Genomic DNA, 22,780 nt, shown 5'->3' with positions numbered 1-22,780 from the left:
GACGTTTGCCCTCCGCCAGTCGGCTGGGATCTCTCCTGTTCTCCAGGAGTTTTCAAAGATTATTGCCAATGGCTCCGATATTACATTTGCCAGTTCTTTTAATACCCTTGGATGGAGTTCATCTGGTCCCGGAGACTTAAATTCATTTAGATTAATAAGGTGTTCCTCTACTATCGCTTTACTTATTCTGTGCTGAAATTCCCCTATTCTGTCCTCTGCTCCATTATCCTCAGGTTGAGCACCCTTTGCCTTTTCTGAGAAGACTGAGGCAAAGAAGGTGTTGAATAATTCAGCCTTTTCTCTGTCTTCTGTTAGCATTTTGCCATCTTCTCCACGCAGTGGCCCTACCGTTTCCTTCTTCTTCCTTTTGCTGCGGACATATCCAAAAAAGCCCTTTTTATTGTTCTTAACCTCTCTAGCAAGCCTGAGTTCATTCTGCGCTTTAGCTTTTCTGACTTTACCCCTACACATGCCTGCTATTTCTTTGAATTCCTTTTTTGTGATTTCCCCCTTTTTCCATTTCTTATACATGTTCCGTTTCAAACTCAGCTCAATTGAAAGTTCCTTAGTCATCCATCCTGGTTTCTTGAGACACCTCCCATTTTTCTTTCTCACTGGAACTGTTTGAAATTGTGCCTTCAGTATCTCTCTTTTGAGAAACTCCCATCCATCCTGAACTCCTTTATCTTTTAGTATTTCTGACCATGGAATCGCCCTCAATACTTCTCTAAGTTTACTGAAATCCGCTCTCCTAAAGTCTAGGATGCGTGTCTAACTCTGCCTGGCTTCTCCTTTCCACTGTATTACAAACTCCAGGAGAACATGGTCACTTCCACCTAATGATCCCACCACTTGCACCCCATTAACCAAGTCATCCTTGTTGGTTAGCACCACCTTTACGGAACACCAGCTTCCCTAGGAACACACAAAGCTGCTCACAGAGTGACATTATTGATCCATTTCGGCCACTACTGTCAGCTCTGACTGGCAGAAATGGCTCTACATAGCTTCAGGAGGGATTCTTTACTAGTCCTACCTGGAGCATGGCAAGACACTTTCACACCACACTGTCGCAATACTAGGATTCCACTTGAACAGCCATGTCTGCATCCTGTGGAATCCTGGGATTTGTAGTTTGGTCAGAAGTACCAGAGGACATCTCTGGCTGAGAATTCTACGAGAGGCAGTGTGGCATAGTAGTTTGACTACTGGATCCGGGAAGACCAGGCTTTGACTCCCCACTTAGCCATGGAAACCCACTGGGTGACCTTGGGCTAGTCACATTCTCCTGACCTCGGAAGAAGACAAGGGGAAACCTACTCTGAGCAAATTCTGCCACAGGAATCCTGTGATAGGGTTGCCTTAGGTTCAGCATAAATGAGAAATGACTTGAAAACACACAACAACAACAACCCAGTTTACAAAAGCTTGTGTTACAGTGGACCCTTTTTATATGCTGGGGTTTGGTTCCAAGATCCCCCGTGTATAACAAAATCTGTGTATGCTAAGTCCCATTAAATATAATGACATAGCAAAATGGTGTCCCTTATAAAAAATGGAAAATCAAGGTTTGATATTTGAAATTTATTCTTTTTTTGAACATTTTCAAACCATGTATGCTTGAATCCGTGTATAAAAAGTCCGTGTATAAGAAGGGCCGACTGTACGACGTTTGCTCAGTTTCAAAGGTGCTACACGATTCCTTTGCATAACAACTGCAATCCCTGAGTTTCCACAAGATGGGACCATGGCAGTTAAAAGTGAAATAAGTAGGTCTGATGTGCATGGAAACTTAACAGAAGCATTTTAAAAGCTAGAATGCAGTCTGGGCAAGACAGACTGGAGGAAAAGAGGGGAGCTGGAAGGAGCTGGGAATCTCCATGTGGGATGTGGAGGGCAGCGAATCTGGCTGCCTGTTGGAAGAGTTCAAACTCTATGGTACCACTTATGCTAAGACCTAAATCCAGCTATCAGTTCCAACTAAGGCTGCATACACAGTGCAGAAATAATCCAACTTGATACCACTTTAACTGCCATGGCTCAGTGCTACAGAATTCTGGGAATTGTAGTTTTGTGAATTGCTTAGGCTGCTCTGTCAACAAGGAGATTGTGCTCAGCTAGATATGTACAGTCACCTCTCTGTCTCCATGGCCTTTTTGTATCTACAATTCAACATTTTAAAAATATATAAATTCAAAAAACAAATCTTTCTTTTGTCACTTTATATAAGGGACACCATTTTACTGTGCCATTGTATATAATGGGATTTGAGCATCTATGGATGTTGGTATCCAGAGGTGTCCTGGAACCAAACCTCAGCAGATACAGACGACTCCACTGTATGAGACAATGTATTGCTCCCCAATATCAGCCAACAATTCTCATTTCACATCCATTTAACTGTGGGATGTCCATCATGTGTTCTCTGAGCATTCACTTATATTCTACTTTCCCTCCAATGAGCACTAAGTGGCACATATGATTCTTTTCCTCCCCACCTTTTCTCTGCAACAATCCCGAGAAGTAGGTCAGACTGAGACAGTATCTGGCTCAAAGTCATCCTGTGTTTCATTGCTCAATGGCAATCTCTCAAACCTCAGCCCAAGCTTCTAACCACTACATGATCCCACCACCATGAAGAAGAATTGTAGTTTTCTGATAGTGAGCTTTGTCTGTCAGAGAACTCTGGTGCCACAACAAACTATAGTTCCCAGAATTTCACAGCACTGAGCCATGGCAGTTAAAGTGGTGCCATCCTGGATTATTGCTGCAGTGCAGATGCAGCCTTTGTTGCTGTGGGCTTTCAAATCATTTGTTTTATGGCAACCCTAAGGCGAGCCTATCATGGGGTTTTGTTGGCAAGATTTGTTCAGAGGAGGTTTGCCATTGCCTTCTTCTAAGGCTGAGAGCATGTAACCTTCCCAAGGTTATCCAGTGGGTTTCATGGCCAAGCTGGGAACTGAACCCTAGTCTCCAGAATCATAGTCCAAAACTCAAATCACTACACCATGCTGGTTCTGATGCAGGCTTAGTAAAGCTTTGACTCCCTATTTCAGCCCGGCTAGCTAAATCTGACAGCAATGTGCATAAAGAAACTAAACTAAATTAAAACGAAATCCCAGCCCTCATTGTGGCTAACATTTAATAATCATACAAGGTCTAAGTAGGTGGGTGGGGATGTCTCGACATCTTTCCCGTCTCCTTCGTCCACCTCAAACTGGCATTTACCAAAATGATCTGAATTTCATCAGGGTCTATATATGGAAACTGGGATCAGCTACACAGATCAGGGAAATCTACTCTCAAGTTTTCACCAATCCTTTTCATCCATAACAAGGCTTTTCTGAGTACAGAGATGAGAATGGAGGCTATGAAAACTCTGGTAAAGAAGTAACCACATCCAGTTGGCCCTCTGTATTCATGGATTTTGCATCCATGGATTGAACCGTCTACAAAGAGCACCATTTTACTACGTCACTGTAGTTAATGGGACTTGAGCATCCACAAATTTTGGTATCACAGAGGATCCTGAAACCAAATCCCAGTGGATACCAAGGGCCCACTGTGCACATACATCCATTCAACTGGAGAAATGACCACATACATATATGGTAAGGGGGTTGGACTGGATAGCCCTTGTAGTCTCTTCCAACTCTTATGATCCGCTGCTCTCATTCACACACACACGTGTCTCACACACACATATGCACCACAGCCACAGGCAGTAATCTTAGGTTTTATTTTATACCAAACAACTCGGTAGCATTCAGGACAAAGCAGGTCCTGCTTGGTAAGAGTCAGAGAAGGCACCGCACTGAGGCCCCACTACACAGCAAGCAAGGCTAGAGCTGGCATAGACACAGCGGTGTGTGACTTCACCATGATGATTTGACAAGGATGCTATACTACAGTTAACTGCCACGTTTCACCGGAATTGCCAACAGTGGCTGCAGGTCAGCTTGGGACAAGAGGGCAGAAGCAGCATGAGCATCACAGAATAGTCTGGCCATGCATAGCTCAGAATGAGAAGCACATATATGGCTGACAATGGTTCAAAACACAAAGGATCAAAACTGACTAACAAGGCAGCAACAAAGAGGAGGGGGTTGTGGGTCTTAAGACTTTCCTCTCCTGTGTACAACCCTTCTGATGGAGAGGAGCACAAGCAGAGTGTGGGAAAGTTACTTTTGTGAACTACAAATCCCAGAATCCCCCAGGGATATCTGGGGGAGTTGCAGGGTTTTTTTTGAAGGAACATTCCAATGCACAGATCGATTGTCAGTGCTTGGAAAACCATTGCTCAGAGGACCAACTTTCTCATGTCATGACTCATCTACACATGCAGATAAATCACAGGGCCCAAGCACCCATTTAAGACTATAGCAGAAGTCTCTCTTTGCAAGTATGCAGAAGCCTAGAGGGCCAGAGCAAAAAGCTAGGTGAAATAGAAGGTCTTCATAAGGTAATATACAATTCTCTTTTCCCCAGTCTCACACAGTCTGAGCTAGGGTGCATCCATACTACAATTATAGCATGTTTAACTGCCATAGATTCAACCTATGAAGAAATATTTACAGTTCTAATGGTATATAGTTCAGGAGAGATCAATAGAAAAACAGGGACTCACCAAATTATAAATCCCAGGATTCTACAATTAGGAACCATGACAGTTAAACTAGTAATCAAATAGATATATTTGCACCCATAGCACAGGTCAGAAACAACCCATGGTGTGCGATTCCCTTGTTTATGTAAGTGGTTCCCAGCCTTTGGTCCTCCATTTATTTTGGACTTCAGATTGCAGAAGTCCCAGCCAACTTAGCCAACAGTTAGGAATAATGGGAGCTGAAGCCCAAAATTCCTGGAGAACTAAAAGGTTAAGAACTAATGGTTTAAATAATTCCCAAAAGACCATGCACCTATCACCCCACCTCTTTGAGCTGTGGGACTGGCAAGCACTTATGATTGTTCTAAATGGTAACATGGACAATAAGGCACAGCCAGCTGTTGATATTCAGAGAGAATAAATGCACAACCAGTGTTAAGTCTGCCTCTGCTCTGCACAGCTATGAGAGCCTCTATCACACAGCAACCACACACCTTTCTGAAAGGTGCTTTTGGCAGAGATATACTTTGTCATGAAGAGCAGAAAAACTGCTGTAAACACAGGTTCCCTATTATATATCTGAAAATTTGACTGACAAAGTCCACATCTTGACCTTCTGGATAAGATCAAGTGGATGTATGTGTATGTTGTTGTTGCTGCTGTGTGGCGAAACAATAAGAAAAAGCAAATAAAGTTTTGCTAAGTGGACAAATTGTAGTTGTGTGTAGCACATAGCAAATATGGCACAAAAAAGGAGAAGACCTGACAAAGGACTATGTACATTGAAGATATAGGTTGCTTTAGCTACCTGGTGCTAGGAGGAGCATGCCCTTCACTAGATTTTATAAGCACTGGCCTGCAAAAGTGCTCTCTAAGTGTCTTCATGGATTGGCAACAACTCTCCTTAGGCAAAACACTGAACAAATATAACATAACTTCACATTTTTACAAGCTGCTCATAGCTTGTAAGCAGCTTCAAAAGGGGCAGTCCTCAGATTTCACCTTCACCCACCAAATAACATTCTTGTTGCCGCCCCAGAATTCCGGAAGCAGATCCAACATTAAATCCTTGAAGAAAAACCACATCCAGGAGAGAAGAACATGGTGGCCAAGAGACAGGCCAAGTAAACAAAACAAGAACTGAATTGAAGGGAGTGCAAGATGATCATGAGTCACAGTGAACTTGGCAGGGACAGGAGCAACAGAAGCATGCTTTCGAAGTGACGGTGGATGCCAGTGTATTCTAAGGTTCACTTTGGGTTGTTAAGTGGGAGACAACAGCTGCACGACAGGGTGACAGGCCTCAGCAGTTTTGAGTAACGCTGGCTAACATGCAACAGTAGAGTTCATAAAGGTTTGGCAATTATGGGAGGGTTCTGGATGGAGAAAAAGGCTATATATGGACACACACAGCTAAGGATCACGGGAGTTCATGCTCAGGAAGGATCTCTCCTCCTCCATCCCCACCCCTCAAATCTTCTGTTTTTAGTTCATTCTTCCTGGCTTCTTTTGGTTCATCTGCTGGAATGACAAAAGAAGAAAAAGAAAGAGATCAAAGCTATCAGCTGTAAGCAGACGGACAGAACAAACACAACATTTTAAGGAAAGTAGCAGATTGGGGGTTAGGGAAAGAAGAGAGAGGACCCAAAAAAGCATTGGCGGTTTTTAGAATTCTCCTTTCCCTCAGATAGTCAAGGAGCTGTAATTCCAAGTCTCCATCTACCATCCAAATTAACTTTCATTCTTCCACAGAAGCTGGCTCTCAGCTACCTCACACTCTGCACTACCCTATTAGGGATGAGTGTGTAAAGCTCAGGAGCACACCATTTAATACCATTATCATTTAAAAAAATAGTAAGCTTTTGCACATCTACAAAACCTCGGAGTTTCTGTATGCATGCTCTTTCTTGCCCACTCTCTTCATAATCTGGAAGCAGGAGACTTCACTGATTCATTAATTCACCTATATGCTTCCTTTCTCCCACAGTGGGACCCAAGGCAACTCCTGGAGAGAGTTAATTAAAAACTTCACAATAAACCCCGTCCGCCACAGAAAGCAGTATAAAATCATTTTAAAAACATACTAAAGTTTAAAAAGATAAATAAAATATCCCAATAAGAACTTCCCTTACTTATACATTGAAAGCCTGCTTAAACAAAAATGATCTCCAATGATCTCTAGCCAATGTTTGGTCAGACTTGCTCAGACTTCTGCCATCATCACTCTAGTTTCTGTCCCATTTCTTTCATCACCTCTGGAGACTTGCTTGGCTCCATTTCATGAGAGGTGACGTTTAGGGGCAATCATGTCTATTGTCTTGGCCATTTCCATAAGATCAGCCAGGGCTTTGACAGGATCATCTGCCAAGGCAACAGGAAACTCCCCAAGAGCTGTCAGGAATCCATCTGGATCCATAACTCTCCTGGGGCAGAGCATCTTAATGCTCCCACCCCACCTCTGTAGAGGCTCTGTGTCCCAGTGAGTCTAAACCACACCAGGTAGTGACCAGTCCATGAAAATGGAAATATAAAAAGTTCCTCCACACCCAGATAACCATCATCCCTCTCAGAACAGAAAATCAGGTCTGGAATATGCCCTACAATATGAGTGGTACCAGATATTACTTGGTACAGACCCATGGTTGTCATAGCAGACATAAAGTCCTGAACTGCTCCTGACAGAACAGACTCTGCACAGACAACTTCCATGTCCCCCAGTACAACAAGGCAAGGGGACTCCAACACAGCCTGCAAGGCCAGCTCAGAAAGGGAGACTATTGAGCAGCGGGGTGCATGGTACACCAGCAGAATTCCTACTACTGGAGATAAGATTCAAAGCCAGGACCCCCTTCAGAGCTGCCCTATCATTAGGCAGAGTGGGAAAGCTGCCTCATGTGGCAGGTACTATGGATGGGGAGCAACAGTGAGGAGTTAGATGAAACAGTGGTGTGTACCACACAGCCCATTCTGTTCCTACTACTCATTTCTCACCATTGTTGAAATAAAATTCAGCTGCCATGCTGGCCAGCTTCGGTATGGGGAAGGAAGGGTCACCATCTTGTTCTTTGACTCAGGTAGCAAAATATCTTTGGTTAGGCTCAGTTCCTCAGTACAGCAGCTTTTATTATCAGCTCAATTCCACATACAAGGCAAGGGGATGGGGGTTGGTTCCTCCTCAGTTCTTTAAATATGACTTTTCCAAGACCTAGGACCACTCACGTCCCTACCCCAAACATGGCACTTCTGCCAGTACCTGAGAGATGCTAATTCCAGTCAGTTTCTCCACAGTGTCCGGCATCTTGTTCATGATTTCCAGCACCTCCCCAGTCATCTTGGCAGCTCCTACATCCCCTGCCCCACTCGACACCATTGTGATCTTATTGACTGAAGTCAAAGGTTTGGTGATTTCATCTGCCATCTATGTGTGGAAAGAAAAAAAACATAAGAATACATTTAGGCACTGTTATATATACTTTGTAAAAAAAAGGCATTGACAGTCTTCTCGATCTGGCAACTTGGCTGATACTATGAGCATCTAAACCACATCAAAAGAAAAAACATTTGGTTAGTTAGATGACTGAAAAAATATCCCACATATCTCGGAAGGAAGCAAGGTGCTCACCTCTGGAAGTTTCTCCAGAAGCATGTCAACCATGGCCACCTCTTGATACTGTTTGAAGGCATCTGCTTTCTTGGCCATCTGCTCAGCATCAGCCCGGGCCTTAGCTTCAATAGCATAGGCCTCAGCCTCACCCTTCACCTGAAGACAAAAGGATTGGGGATAAAAGTGATCTGTCCATATGATTTGATGTCCCCCTTTCCCCTTAAATTGGGTGCACAAGACAGGTACAGGTGCACACTCACCCTGACTGCCTCAGCTTCTGCCTCTGCTTGCATAATAAGTTGTGTCCTGTCAAGGAAGAAAAGAAGGAAGAATGGTCACACCTGTGCCCTGCTTACAATGTTCCAAAAGGTGAATTGCTGGCTCTTTTCCAAACCTCAGGGGGTTAGGTATCGGAGGCACTGCTTTGCAGTGGTTCTGGTCCTTCCTCTCGGGCAGGTCTCAGAGGGTGCTACTCGGGGACTGTAGCTCCAGTAAGAGGTACCTCACTTGTGGGGTTCCTCAGGGGGCTATTTTGTCCCCAATGTTATTTAACATCTATATGAAGCCGCTGGGTGAGATAATACGGAGTCATGGTGCTGGGTGTTATCAGTACGCTGATGACACCCAAATCTATTTCTCCGTGTCTCGTTCGTCGGCCTCGAATTCTGATGGCATCTCTTCTCTCAATGAATGTCTTCAGGCAGTAATGGGCTGGATGAGGAAAAACAGATTGAAACTGAATCCAGACAAGACGGAGGTGCTCATGGTAGCGGCTCCGAAACCAAGAATTGGGTTGCAACCTCCAGTCCTGGATGGGGTCACACTCTCTTCCAGCGACTGTGTTCGCAGTCTGGGGGTGCTCCTTGACTCGTCGCTCCTGATGACAAATCAGGTAAATGCGATGGTCAGGAGTGCCTGTTATCAGCTTCGGCTGATACGCCAGCTGCGCCCTTTTCTGGAAGTAAGGGATCTCAAGACGGTCGTGCACGCGCTGGTAACCTCACGCCTTGACTTCTGTAATGCACTCTACATGGGGCTACCCCTGTGCTTGACTCGGAAATTACAGCTGGTTCAAAACATGGCAGCCAGGCTTGTCTCAGGAACATCTAGGAGGGACCACATTACTCCGGTTTTGAGGTCCCTCCACTGGCTGCCTATCAGCTTCCGGGCCCAGTACAAGGTGTTGGTTATCACCTTTAAAGCCCTAAATGGCTTGGGTCCAAGCTATCTCAGGGACCGCCTCCTCCCGTACAATCCTCCCCACGCTCTCCGGTCCTCTGGGAAGAACTTACTGCAGCCTCTAAAATCTAGGCTTGCGGCGACCTCCCAGAGGGCGTTCTCTGCTGTCGCCCCCAAACTCTGGAACGACCTGCCAGATGAGATCCGTCAGTTGACATCATTAGACAGCTTTAAAAAAGCTGTCAAGATGGATCTCTTCCGGCAGGCCTTTCCAGATTAACCATCCCGGCCCAGGTTCCCTGATTCCCTCATTCCTCCCGTGGCCCCATCTTAGTGATGGTTGAGGATCAACAGAGGAATATCAGGGGTTTTAGTTTTTAATTGTTGTTTTTATGCTTTGATATTGTGTTTTTAATATGTTATACTGTTTAATACTGTCTTAAGGGAGGGAGGGATAAAGTGTTTTTAATTGTTGTATTTTATATTTTACTGTTGTCAACCGCCCGGATTGGTTTCCCATAGGGCGGTATACAAATAAATATTATTATTATTATTATTATTATTATTATTACTTTCTGCCTCTCAAAATGGAGAGCAAAAAAAGTGGGAAAAGCAGGAGCTAAAGCAAACTCAGGATCTAATCCTGTCCATTCTATATAAACACTATGACAAAACTAACACAGCTAATTAGAGGTCATACTCTGGACCTCAACTCACAATAACCTATAGGGCTTTTTTTTTGTTTCACCCTCTGTGTTTGTAATAAATTAAACACATTCATAATAAATAAAGATAAGAAGGGTAGGAGGAAGAATACTTTAAGCTGAGGTATGGGTGAGAGAAGGGCTGGGAAAGTACAGTGTGCCCTTTGTTTACGTGGGGGATCCGTTCCGGACTCCCTCGCGTAAAACAAATAACGCCTATGCTTGAGCCCCATTTAAATGAATGGGGCTCATGCACGCAGCGGCGCACCCCATTCATCCCTATGGGACACACTGCCCTTTCCTCCCCACATGCCTTTCAGCGTATGCTGAAAGCTGCATAAAGCGCGCCTGCGTATGACGCGGGCGCACTGTATAACCACAAAAGTATTCTGTGAGATGGAATCCCAGTTTAAAGCAAGGTAAATTTTAAACTATGGGTTGATTGTTTTGATATGTGCTGGATTTGCAACCCTGCCCTAGACATAGAAAAATGGGATTTAAATCCAACTGTTTGTCCCAACTAGAGTAGACCCACTGAATCAATGAGAACTTGGAAAGGGGGCATTTGTGTATTCAATGGATATATACTAGTTGGGACTAACAAAAAGATGTAAACCTGGGTGTTAAACAAAATAATTCTGGCTTAGACATCTCCATAACATGCTACATTTCCTATGTGCACAAAACTGTGGAGTCTGCATGTATGTGTGCACACATCAGAAAAAATATTCAAATCTACAATCTTTCCTTACATTAATCCAGAACTGGCTTTATCACAAGATCTGCTGTTCACATTTTTTAACTTGAGCCATGTTCGTGTATTTAGCTGCCCAAATGAGCTGCTGATGGATTTGACCATGTCACACTGCAAATGTAAGATTATTTGAATGGTCCTGAGAATAAAACATATCTGACACACACAAACATGAGGGGAAGGGGGGGTAGAGACTGGAGAGCACCCAGTGAAATCCACAAAGGAAAAGAAGATACATCTCAGTATACTAACCCCCCCCCCCTTACCTTCTTTTTCAGCAGAACATGCTCTCCAACACAGCTCACCTTCTCTATTGCCCAAAATCTAAAATCTATTGAAGAATCATGTTGTTCCAAGAAGCAGCTTTCCTGGGGAGCACCTGTTTCTCTATTTCTCACACTACTGACATGTTTCCCATGTGTTTCCTGAGAGACCTAATTGTTTTCTCTACATAAACCTTTTGACAGTCAAATCAGCTTTTGATCTGAAGTGTACAGTGTATAAACAATGTACAAATGTATCCGTGCTGCTATATAAATGGATGCCATGGATTTATGTGTTAGCCTTTTCCATTTTTAAAAAAATATATAGTCCCTGCAAGAAGGCCTGAACAGCATTCACAGGTCAAAATATTTTAGACTTTTTAGCAAATAAAGACTGTTGTTTTAGCAACTTGAGATATGTCTCCTTTTTCTTTGTGGACAAACAAACATGAAACAGGACTTTTCTCTAATATGCTCGTATCATTACTAGCGCTGCCAGAGTGAAAACTGGAAAGGATTCCTATGTACAAGAATTTCAGCAGGTGTTGGTTGTTACACAAATCCAGATAACAAACAACATCTACCACAATTCCCCCATCTACCCTACCATTAAAAATAAGCAGTCCTCTCCAATTTTTACTCTGGCAATCCTAACAATTTATAATTTACAGAAACTTCCAGTGATTCAGTCCCCCCAGTTTCAGTCTGAAATGGAACAGCCCAATATCAAACAGCTCCTGGGATTTCTGGTCCTCTGTTTTGGTGGCAGAACAAGTGGAACAAAACAAACCAGAGCAGCCTTGAGATAGGAAAGGACAAGGACAAGATAGAGGAAAGGGTCTGTCTGTACCTTTCAGCCTCAGCCAGTTTCTCCAGCCGGTAGCGCTCTGCTTCAGCAGGCTTCTTGACCTTAGCCTCCAGCTCACGCTCCTTCCGAATCATCTCCTGCTCCTGTATCTGAATCTGTTGAGTTCGTTCCACCACCAGCACCTGCATCTTCTGCTCCTCAATCTTCTGTTTCGTCTTGGCTACCTGTAGCATGAGGGAGACATTTCAAGGCAGTCAGTGAGAACGTCAGTGGAAGGGCTTTATGGGTCAAGAGCACAGTGTGGACAAGTTTCTTGTTTGGATTACACTCCCCAGGGTCTACCAGCCAGAACAGCCAAAGGTTAAGTGGGAGATTCTGGAAATTTTAATAAAAATGGCAGCTTTTTACCAGCCCTAAAAATGTCAGCAGGCAGAATAAATCATAGTTTTAATACCAAGAGGAAAAAAACAAAATTCTCCTTGCCCTTGTTGAAGAGCATATAGTAATCTGAGAAAACTTGCTGTGAAAAGCCATGGGTACAGTGCACTCACATCATACGTGGGCATGACATAAGCCCACATATGATGCAGGCACACTGTACCCATGGCTTTTCAGCATATGCTGAAAGCTGCACCGGAAAAAGTTCTGGCGTGCCCCGGAAGAAGTAATGGGGCACGTGCCTGTGGTATTTGAACCGCGCTGCAGGCACAAGCCCCATTATTTCTAATGGGGCTCCAGCATATGTGAGATTTCCCTTACGCGGGGAGGGGGTCTGGAACGGATCCCCCGTGTAAGGGAAGGGCCCACTGCACTTAACAGTGTTAGTGTTATTTAACACTGGTGCTTATCTTCTGAGGATGCCTCAAATTCATTTCTATTTGCTGCTGAAAAAGACCTCTTACTGAGAGCACCTTACATTCATTTCTATTTGCCGATAGTAGCTTTCTGTATTAAACAACATTGTAGTTCAGCCTTCAGAGGACATTCCTCTCCATTTTGATTGATTGTTATGAATTTACAGGAAGCCACCTACATTCCCAGTATTTACTACTGAGAAGGATTCATTTACTACCATTGTAATCTAACACTTGGTTTAGCTTTTTCATGAAACTACACTCGTCCCTCCCGATTTATTTGTTTTATCATAGCACAGAAGTGGGCTGATAAGATACAATTAGGGTATAACAGTACATCCCATGAGTAATTACATAGCCTTCCAATATCCCCCCCCCATGTCAGTTGCCTCACCTGCAGCTGGTAGGCCAGGTCAGACTCTGCTTTCCGTGTGTTCACCTCAATGTCATAAATGGCCTTCTTCAGCTCGTAGTCCCGCTGGGCTTTGGCCATTTCAATGTCATTCAAATACTGAGCAGACAATTTCTCTTGCTTGGCCTTTGCTTCCTACAGGTGGAGAAGGATGAGAGCTCAGCAGCAAACCACAAGACATTTTGCTGCCTGAAGTGGAACAGCAAAGGCTAGCCAAGTTACTCTGGCAGCTAAGGCAGAAATAAAATATATCCCAGATGTGCTTTTTCCCTTTAAAAATAAAATAAAAAATAATTTAAAATTATCAATAATTTCCTTCCCTTTCATGATTCCTCAAATCAGATGCCTGAGGAAGTCCTATCAATCTACCTAATGGTTGTTGTAGTTGTTGTTGTTCTTGCTGTGTGCCTTGAAGTCATTTCTGACTTATGACAACCCTAAGGCAAACCTAACCTGGGGTTTTCTTGGCAAGATTTGTTCAGAGAAGGTTTGCCATTGCTTCCCCCTGAGGCTGAGGGAATTTGACTTGCCAAAGATCACCCATGAGTTTCATGGCTGAGTGGGGAATCCAACCCTGGTCTCCAGAGTGACAGTCCAACACTCAAACCACTGCGCCACTCTCCTAACAGTAGGGCTGGACCTGAAAAGCCAGTTTTAGTCAAAGCAGGAGGAACAATGATCAGATACAGAATAAGGTAGCTTCTTGTATTAAATGAAGACTGTTCTAATTATCAGTTTTTATTTTATCTTGTAGAAGCATTAGGCTACTGTTCTTTGGCCCTCAAAGAGGTTGCCAGAATGACTCACATTAACACAAAGCCTGACATACCATAGAAAACATACAACAGAAGAAATAAGGAACAACATCATCAGCCTTCTTTCTTTCTTGTTTAAAATAAATGTTTTATCAAAGCATATAAAGTGTAAAAGGAACTTTATATGAACCTCCCTAAGAAGTGAGTTCCTCAGCCTAACAAGGAATTACAACATCGCATACAGTCATATCACAAAAAGGCATGGGATACAGAAAAAGGCCTCCAAACACAGCAGTCTAAGGATAGAGGCTATCCTTGACACATCCTGAGCCCACACTGGTTAGGGCTTTAGAAGCAGGATTTTCAGCTGGGTCTGGGAACAGACTGAGAATCCATATTACTGAAAGAAAATGTGGGTGATGTGTGCACAGTGACTCCTGGCTTTTGCACCATTCAACATTTTGGAACACATGACATGGGAAGCTGCCAGTCTCATTCTCTTTGGATTTCTCAGTGTTACAGTAGCATTCTTCTTCTGTCTCTATTCTGTATTAGGTTGCAATAGTTTTTCCCTCCCCAACTGGAAATTTGTTTGTTCTCTATATCATTCCAAAAAGTTCACTTCCTGTGCATATTTTCCTAAGATATGAATTTTTGTATGCATTTGGGATAGTTTTCAAATTGACCTTTTCAAAAATATATATATATACACACACGGCTTTGCGTACCGTATATATTTTTTTCTCTGAAACTGATCACAAGTTTGAAAAATATATGTATTTTTGAGGGAAAATGCACTCCATTCCATTGTCAGTCTTACAAGGTACAAAAGAGACATCTATCATTATCATATAACTTACTCTAATGCCAGCATCCCTCTTGGCTTCAGCTTCTCCAATCCTGGCATCCTTTTGAACCTGTGCAGTTCGGGCTTTCCCCAGAGAGTGAAGATAATCCTGCAGTTGCCAAGAGAAGGAGATTGTGGTAGAGGTACACATACATTGCACTAAATAAAAAAAAGACTTACAATTCAGCATCAAGAAAAGCCAGCTATTTCAGATGAAGTCTGGTAAGCCATTTTGTTTTGGGCCAGTCAATAATCAAAATTAACACTATAAACAAGAAAACAGAAGAAGACTAAGACTTAGAAGGACAGATATCAAGGAACTAGATTAAGATCTCGGACCATAAAGATGTATCACTGAATACTAAAATCAAGATAACCCCTACCACAGTATTTCTTTGTATAGATATGAAAGTTGGACAATGAAGAAAGCTAACAGATAACAAAATCAACACATTGAAATGTGGTACTGGAAAAGAAATTGACAGATATTTGTTATCATGTGCCTTCATGACAATACTAAGGGGTTTTCTGAGGCTGAGAATGTGTGACTCAACCAAGGTCACCCAGTGGGTTTTCAAGGCTGAACAGGGAATCAAACTTGATCTCCAGAGTTATAATCCAATGCTCAAACTACTACACCATGCTGGCTCTTATGGATATCATGGACTTCCAAAAAAGACAAATGAATGGGTCTTAGAGCAAATCGTGCCTGAACTCTCAACAGATGCCAGAATGACCAAACTGAGGCTTTTGTACTTCAGGCACATGAGAAAACACAACCCACTGGAAAAGCTAATACATCTGGGAAAATCTGAAATTAGTAGGAAAAGAAAAATAGCATGGTGTAGTAGTTAGATCAATGGACTATCACTCTGGAGACTAGGGTTCAAATTCCTACTTGGCAATGAAAACCCCCTGGGTAACTTTGGGCAAGTTATATTCTTGACTAGGACTCATTTCTGACTTATAGTGACCCTCAGGCAAACCTATCACATGTTTTTCTGGTGCTGAGTGTGTGTGACTCGCCCAAGATCACCCAGTGGGTGATGTGGGGAATTGAATCATCGCTGAGTGGGGAATTGAACCCTGATCTCCAGAGTTGTAGTCCAACGCTCAAACCACTACACCACACAGGCTCTGAATTAAATTAGGTGTACTCAATATTGCATAGATATAGGGTGGGGGACACCTGGCTGAACAAGACTACCTGTGAAAGCAATCTAGGAGTCCAAGTAGACCACAAGTTGAACATGAGTCAATAGTGTCATCAGGCAGCTAAAAAGGCCAATGTAATTTTAGGCTGCATCAATAGAAGTATAGAGTCTAGATCAAGGGAAGTAATAGTGCCACTGTATTCTCCAGTTCTGGGCACCACAATTCAAAAAGGATGTTGAGAAACAGGAGTGTGTAAAAAAGGAGAGCAACTAAAATGGTGAAGGGTCTGGAAACCATGTCCTATGAGGAACGACTTGGGGAGCTGGGGATGTTTAGCCTGGAGAAGAGAAGGTTAAGAGGTGATACAATAGCCCTGAAGGGATGTCATATAGTGGAGAGAGCAAGCTTGTTTTCTGCTGCTCCAGAAAACAGGATCCAGAACAATGGATGCACGCTACAAGAAAAGAGATTCCACAACATTAGGAGGAACTTCCTGACAGTAAGGGCTGTTCGACAGTGGAACAAACTCCCTCGGAGTGTGGTGGAGTCTCCTTCCTTGGAGGTCATTAAACAGAGGCTGGATGGCCATCTATCGAGGATGCTTTAATTGAGAATTCCTGCACGGCAGGGGGTTGGACTGGATGGCCCTTGTGGTCTAAACCAGTGATAGTGAACCTTTTAGAGGCCAAGTGCCCAAACTGCAACCCAAAACCCACTTACTTGTTGCAAAGTGCCATGTCCCTCTGGCTTTCTAGTAACAAACTCTGGCAAATTCTGTGCTGGGGCGATGGCACCTGTGCCCACAGAGAGGACTCTGAGTGCCACCCCTGGCACGTGTGCCATAGGTTCGCCATCACTGGTCTAAACCAACTCTACAATTCTCTATGGTTGTATATTTGGGGCTATTTTGATCTTGTGGGACTGCAGTTCCCCTCATGTCCCATCACTGAATATGTTGATTAACCTTGAAGGGAGTTATAGTCCAATAACATCTGGAGGGTCACATGTTCTACAGCACTCCTACATGGGTTTTTAGGTTATTACAAGAACCGGTACTCTGACAATTGGTTAACAAAAACCTTGACATCCTGGAATGCTGAAAAAAGATGCCTGTTTCAGCAGCCCTGGTACAGAATTGGGACAAATTGATGGGCACTGAAATATCCAGAGAGCCTTTTCTGAACCTTCAAAGTGAAACTGCAACATGGATAGATTAGTTGGTGTAAGGCAGTTGCAAGGAACCAGACCGCAACATTCGAGGCAATCAACAAGGGCAAATGAAGGAAAGCTTTAAGCCATCAGATTAAAAACTTGCAGTCTGATTAACCAGAGGGGATGGCAACAAGCCAAGGATCCCACCAGCCAATACAAACATATGCTCCCCTCTTCTCCCAATCTGATTTAAAAAATGCTCCAAGTAAGGCAATCCTTTACAGAAGGGGTGGAGTGGGGCAATGGGGCATATACATTTTGCTGAGTCCTCTGAGGGCCAGATGACTTCATGGGACTGGGTTGCACCTGCCTTCAATGTGCACATGGGCTTTCCCTAAGCAGAGGAAAGCATAGAGAAGCCATTCCACTACCGTCCAACTGCTTTCTGCAAGGCCATCCTGTAATCAGCATCTGGCTAATAGTTTATAGAAACAAACAGTTGGAACACACCGCAAGGGCCATCCAGCCTAACCTTGCTATATAGATATCCAAAGCTAAGGCATCCCTAAAAGGTGGGCAGGCACCCAACCTCTGTTTAAAAACTGTTTAAAAATCTTCTGAGGTAGTCTATTCCTCTGTTGAATAGCTTTTACCATCAAAAAGTTATTTGTAACACTTAGGTGGGCTCTCTTTTATTGTAATATGAATCTAGCGGCTTGTGTCCTATTCTTTGGAGCAGCAGAAAACAAGTTTGCTCCACCTTCTACATGACATCCTTTCAGATATTTAAAGATGGCTATCTTATCACTTCTGCTGTCCTGGATAAACATGCTTAAGGGCTTTTCTCTGTGCAGCATAGCCACTCAGCAAATGGTGTCTGCAGACTCTCCTGTTGCAGTGCTTGGATTAGAGCAGGTTTAGCCTAAAACACACTGCAGAAATAATCCAGTTTGAGACTGCTTTAAGTGCCTCACTTAGTGCTAGGGAATCCTGGGAATTGTGGTTCATTGTGGCAGCAGAGCTCTCTGATAGAGGACTAAATGTCTCACAAAACTACACTTTCCAGAATTCCCCAGCATTGAGTCAGGGCAGTTAAAGCAGTCTCAAACTGGATTATTTCTGCAGTGTGTTTTGGATCTTAGACACTCTGAGATCACTGTAAAGACACAGAATAGTGGGAGTTCCCCACAGCTTTCAGGCCTTTCCTCTAAGAAAGCAGTGGAGACTCCGGCATAGCAGCAACTTTCTCAAATTTCCCAAAAGGGAGGTGGACAAGGAAATACTATATGCAATGAGCCTTTGGTAGCCATTGGAGTTTGGTTCCAGGATCTCATGTGGATACTAAAATGTATGGCTGCTCAAGTCCCATGAAATGCAATGGGACACTAAAAAGGCTGTCTCTTATATAAAATGGCAAAATCAAGCTTTGCTTTTTAGATTTTTTTTAGTATTTTCAAACCACAGATGGTTGAATCTATGGATACAGAGGACAGACTGTATACTTATGGCTAATTCTAGAAATTTTAGTAAAAAAAATTGAACTAAAATACCTGGGTTGATTTATCCACAGGCCAATGTAAGTTGTGTACCTTAACTCTTATCAAAAAAGAAATGACCTCCTTCTCTAAGTAGAGTAGCGAAAAGCAAGAGCTTAGTCCATCCTGGGAGAACTGAAAAGAAGCACCAATCCCCTCTACTCTCTCCGCTGCAGAGTACTTTCTAGCCTTTTTGAATGGCTGGGTGGCGTTAAAGGAGCACCAAGAGAGCTGAGGAGGTCAGTGGTTCTTTTATGTGCTCCCAGGACAGACTAAGCTCTTGCCTTTCACCACTCTACTCAGAGAAGTGGGTCATTCTTTTCTTTTTCTTTTTTGATAAGAGTTAATACTATACCTTAATTCTTGCCTTTGCATCCTATTTGACATATGAGCATTTTTTCAGCCCTGCCTGCACCTGGTCATCTTACCCACACATCACACAGCCATCCACCCATCATTTAGGGTAATCACAAAGAGCCAGAATTTTGTACATTCTTTGGCATCATTTTCCTTTGCTTCATTCCTTACAGCCTTTGTTTCAGTCTTGACTTATCCAATGGTAATTTCAAAATCCCGAATTTCAGCCTTCTAATTATCTCTTTACTTACACCTGAGGTCGACCTATACATGAGTATATATGGTGAATAATAATAATAATAATAATAATAATAATAATAATAATAATATTTATATCCCACCTCTCCCTGTATTGGATCGAAGCAGGTAACAAGATATCAAAAACAATAAAATCAAGTAAAAACAAAAACAAAAAGCAAAACACGGAAACAATAGCTAAAAGACATATTACATTTCAAGTTCCCAAACTCCCTCCCACTCTATAAAACAATTCCCAACTGATGGCCAATAAAATGAATCAAGATCATTCAATCCAATGGGAACAATTAGGTAAGTGGAAAAATTGGAAGTCAGTTCGGGAAGGCTCGCCGGAAAAGATCCATTTTTATTGCCTTCTTGAAGGCACCTAAAGATGTTATTTGGCGGATCTCGTCCGGTAAATCATTCCAGAGTTTTGGAACGGCAACGGAAAATGTCCTCTGGGAAGTGGTTAATAGTCTAGTTCTCTCTGACTGCAATAGATTCATCCCAGAGGACCTGAGAGTGCGGGAAGGATTATATGGGAGGAGGCGCTCCCTCAGGTATGTTGGACCCAAGCCATTTAAGGCATTATAGGTAATAACCAACACCTTATACTGTGCCCGGAAGCAAATGGGGATCCAGTGTAGGGATTTTATAATAGGTGTAATGGATTCAAATTTTGAACTCCCTGTTACCAATCTGGCTGCCATATTTTGTACCAACTGCAGCTTCCAAGCATGGCATGAGTGCTGCCCTAAGTAAAGTGCATTGCAGAAATCGAGACAAGAGGTTACCAGTGAGTGTACAACCATGTCTAGGTTTTCCCGTTTCAGGAAGGGTCGCAGCTGGCAAATCAACCGAAGCTGATAATAGGCACGCCTGGCCGTCGCATCCACCTGAGATGACAACCGAAGCGACAAATCCAGGAGTACCCCCAAGCTACGAACACAGTCCTTTAGAGGAAGTCTGACCCCGTCCAGAACTGGGGAACAGATCACCATACCCGGATTGGGGTTGCCTATAGTGAGTACCTCCGTTTTATTTGGATTCAATTTAAGTCTGTTTTCCCTCATCCAATCTATTACCAACCTCAGACATTCATTCAGAGGGGACATGCCATCCTTGAATCTCAACTCTTATCCCCAATCTCTGATTCCCCCGTGTAGTGCCAGATTTTCAACTGGAAACAGAGCTGCTTCAATAGCAGAGCACATCCTCAATGAAAGAAGGTTCCAAGTCAAGCTTATGGAATTTCCTTTAAAAATAACATCACTAGGTATCCAACTCAGCAGTAGAAGCCATAAGCAAAATCACTCCTGGGGGGCAGCAAACTACAAATTTAGTACTCAGAAACATTTGCCACTACATATGCTCAGTTCATGGACATATTTTCAGTACTAGAAGTGAGTTCACAGTATTTTCACACTAACATCAATTTTTGTTTTTGCATTTCAGTAGTTTATTGCTTGGAGGTGGTGAGAACCTCTGGTTGTTATTACTGTTTAATAGTTTGAAACCCAGAAATTCTTATCTTCTGCAACTCACTCATATGGCCTATTTTATAGACTAGATAGGCAGACTTGGGAGATGTAGGAAGCAAATTTCACCATCTCCCTGGACCCACAGCAGGACACACAACCCCTTTCTGCTGATACTGGAATTGGCCATAAATCTGCTTCCTATTTGAAAGAAGGCAACCACTTTTTCTCCATATTTAAATATCCCTTTCCTCCTTTGCAGGTGGTCTCCAGGGGTGCTGAAGGCTGCAAATGCCAGTGTGGGTGACACGCAGGTTATGAGCCAATAGTAGTAGTAGTAGTAGTAGTAGAAGTAGTAGTAATATTCTCACACAGTATATAAACAACACTGAGCTAGATCAACCAGTGGTCTGAGGGAGTATACAGTAGCTTCCCATGTTCCTACCTGGTCATCATGTATATCCTTGAGAGTATAGCTGACCACACTGATTCCCATATTGACCAGATCAGAGGAGGCAACATTGAAGACCTGCTCAGAAAACTTCTGCCGGTCCTTGTAAATTTCCTGTTGGGCGTAGAAAGACACAAAAGGGCACCAGAAAGAGGTGTGTAAATCTCTGCAACAACAAACATTTCCATTTTTTTCTCTTTGTCAGGCATGATTACAAGTGCTTTTGCACATTTTCTCCCACTGTTTTTCCCCAATTGGTACCTTTTTGCAAAGGGTGGGGTTTTGGGGGGGCAAAAAAGCTTTTGTGCAAAATTCACTGTTTTTGTGAAAGTAAATGTACAAAATACTATATTTCTGCAGAATGCATTCTGTGAGCAAAAACAATTATTTTGGTGCAAATGATATTATTTGCTATTGCTGCTCCACATGGAAAAATGCTGGTCTTTTTTGTCCCTATGTAATGTTTAAAAAATATTCAGGATGTGATAGACAATTTCTTACTGAGAAAATGTGCAGTTGTCCTACAGTTTGGTCTAGATTTTGTCCTACATTTTGTCCCAGGTTTTAGTGGACAATTATGGCAACCCTAGTGCAGTGTGAACACTGACTACATGACTGAGTTTCAACCTTCTCCAGCAGGAGGCAGCAAAGATTTACACATCCACAAACCTGTAGACAAAGTCCAGCTTACCTCAACAGTCATGTGGGCCATGATGGCTCTCTGGTGTCCCTCCAGTGTCTCCAGAGCAATATGGGCAATCTCAGACTCTGATTTGCCCAGGAACATCTGGCAAGCTGCTGCTAGCATCTCTTTGTTCTGCCCCTGGATCTTTACCTGTGTAAAAGAATAGGGTAGGGGGGGAAAGAAAGGGAAGATAAGAAAAAGATCAGAAGCCACAAGCAGTCCACCAAGCTCATAAAACCCCACTTCAAGTTTAAAAGATGTATGGGACTGAAGATGTTTGTTTGTTTATCCATAGAGGTTGAGTATCCCTTATACAAAATGTTTGCAACCGGAAGTATTTTCAGACTTTGGATTTTTCTGGATTTTGGAATATAACATAGTAAGCACTGTGTCTGTGAGGCTAGAAAGAGACACGAGGCTGGAGAGAGATGTGAGGATCTGTGAATGGCTGAAATCCAAACATAGTGCTTGATGCAAATCCACCTCCCCTGTCATTTCACAGTTCCTCGTGGTTCTCTCTAGCCGCGTCTCTGTCCAGCTTCACTGGGGGGAAAATAGTACAGTACTGTATGGGGAAATTTCCAGGGAGTCCACCAACCTGTCACTTTTGCATGGCAAAAGAGCCAGCAGGACTGCCACAACCACTGCTTCATAGCATTATGTCGGCATTCAAAATATTTTGGAGCATTTCAGATTCTGGATTACTGAATAAGGGATACTCAACCTGTATATCTGTATCCATCCCCATATCCAAAGATCCCATGTCAGTTTACAATAAAATCAATTTAAAGTGATAAATAATAAACAATAATTTTAAAAGACTGAAAAGATATTAAATCATTTATCAGCTAAAACCAGACCACTTAAAATCAGGTAAAACAATTCAGAATAATGCCACGTGCAAAATGGTTAAAATGAATTAAGCCATGAAAGCTTTACTA

At 42.9% G+C, this 22,780-nt stretch overlaps 1 protein-coding gene across 4 annotated transcripts in view; it reads right to left on the bottom strand.

The window, feature by feature from the left end:
* Window positions 1–3,720: 3,720 nt before the first annotated feature.
* FLOT1 (flotillin 1) overlaps window positions 3,721–22,780 on the bottom strand; it is a 38,277-nt gene continuing 19,217 nt past the window's right edge. For 3 of the 4 annotated variants that reach the window (XM_042451636.1, XM_042451633.1, XM_042451635.1), the window contains 9 exons: window positions 21,846–21,989; window positions 21,149–21,268; window positions 14,800–14,895; window positions 13,167–13,319; window positions 11,961–12,142; window positions 8,471–8,516; window positions 8,229–8,366; window positions 7,860–8,024; window positions 3,721–6,127 (listed from right to left, as the gene is read on the bottom strand). In XM_042451636.1, the coding sequence (XP_042307570.1) occupies window positions 6,092–6,127; window positions 7,860–8,024; window positions 8,229–8,366; window positions 8,471–8,516; window positions 11,961–12,142; window positions 13,167–13,319; window positions 14,800–14,895; window positions 21,149–21,268; window positions 21,846–21,989 (1,080 nt within the window). In that variant the 3' untranslated portion in view covers window positions 3,721–6,091. The remainder of the gene's footprint in view (window positions 6,128–7,859; window positions 8,025–8,228; window positions 8,367–8,470; window positions 8,517–11,960; window positions 12,143–13,166; window positions 13,320–14,799; window positions 14,896–21,148; window positions 21,269–21,845; window positions 21,990–22,780) is intronic. The other variant, XM_042451634.1, reaches the window with a different exon arrangement.

This window comes from Sceloporus undulatus, chromosome 2, assembly GCF_019175285.1.
Source record: "Sceloporus undulatus isolate JIND9_A2432 ecotype Alabama chromosome 2, SceUnd_v1.1, whole genome shotgun sequence".
Lineage (NCBI taxonomy): Eukaryota > Metazoa > Chordata > Lepidosauria > Squamata > Phrynosomatidae > Sceloporus > Sceloporus undulatus.
The sequence above is the reverse complement of the archived record's forward strand: the minus strand, read 5'-3'. Positions and strand labels throughout refer to the sequence as shown.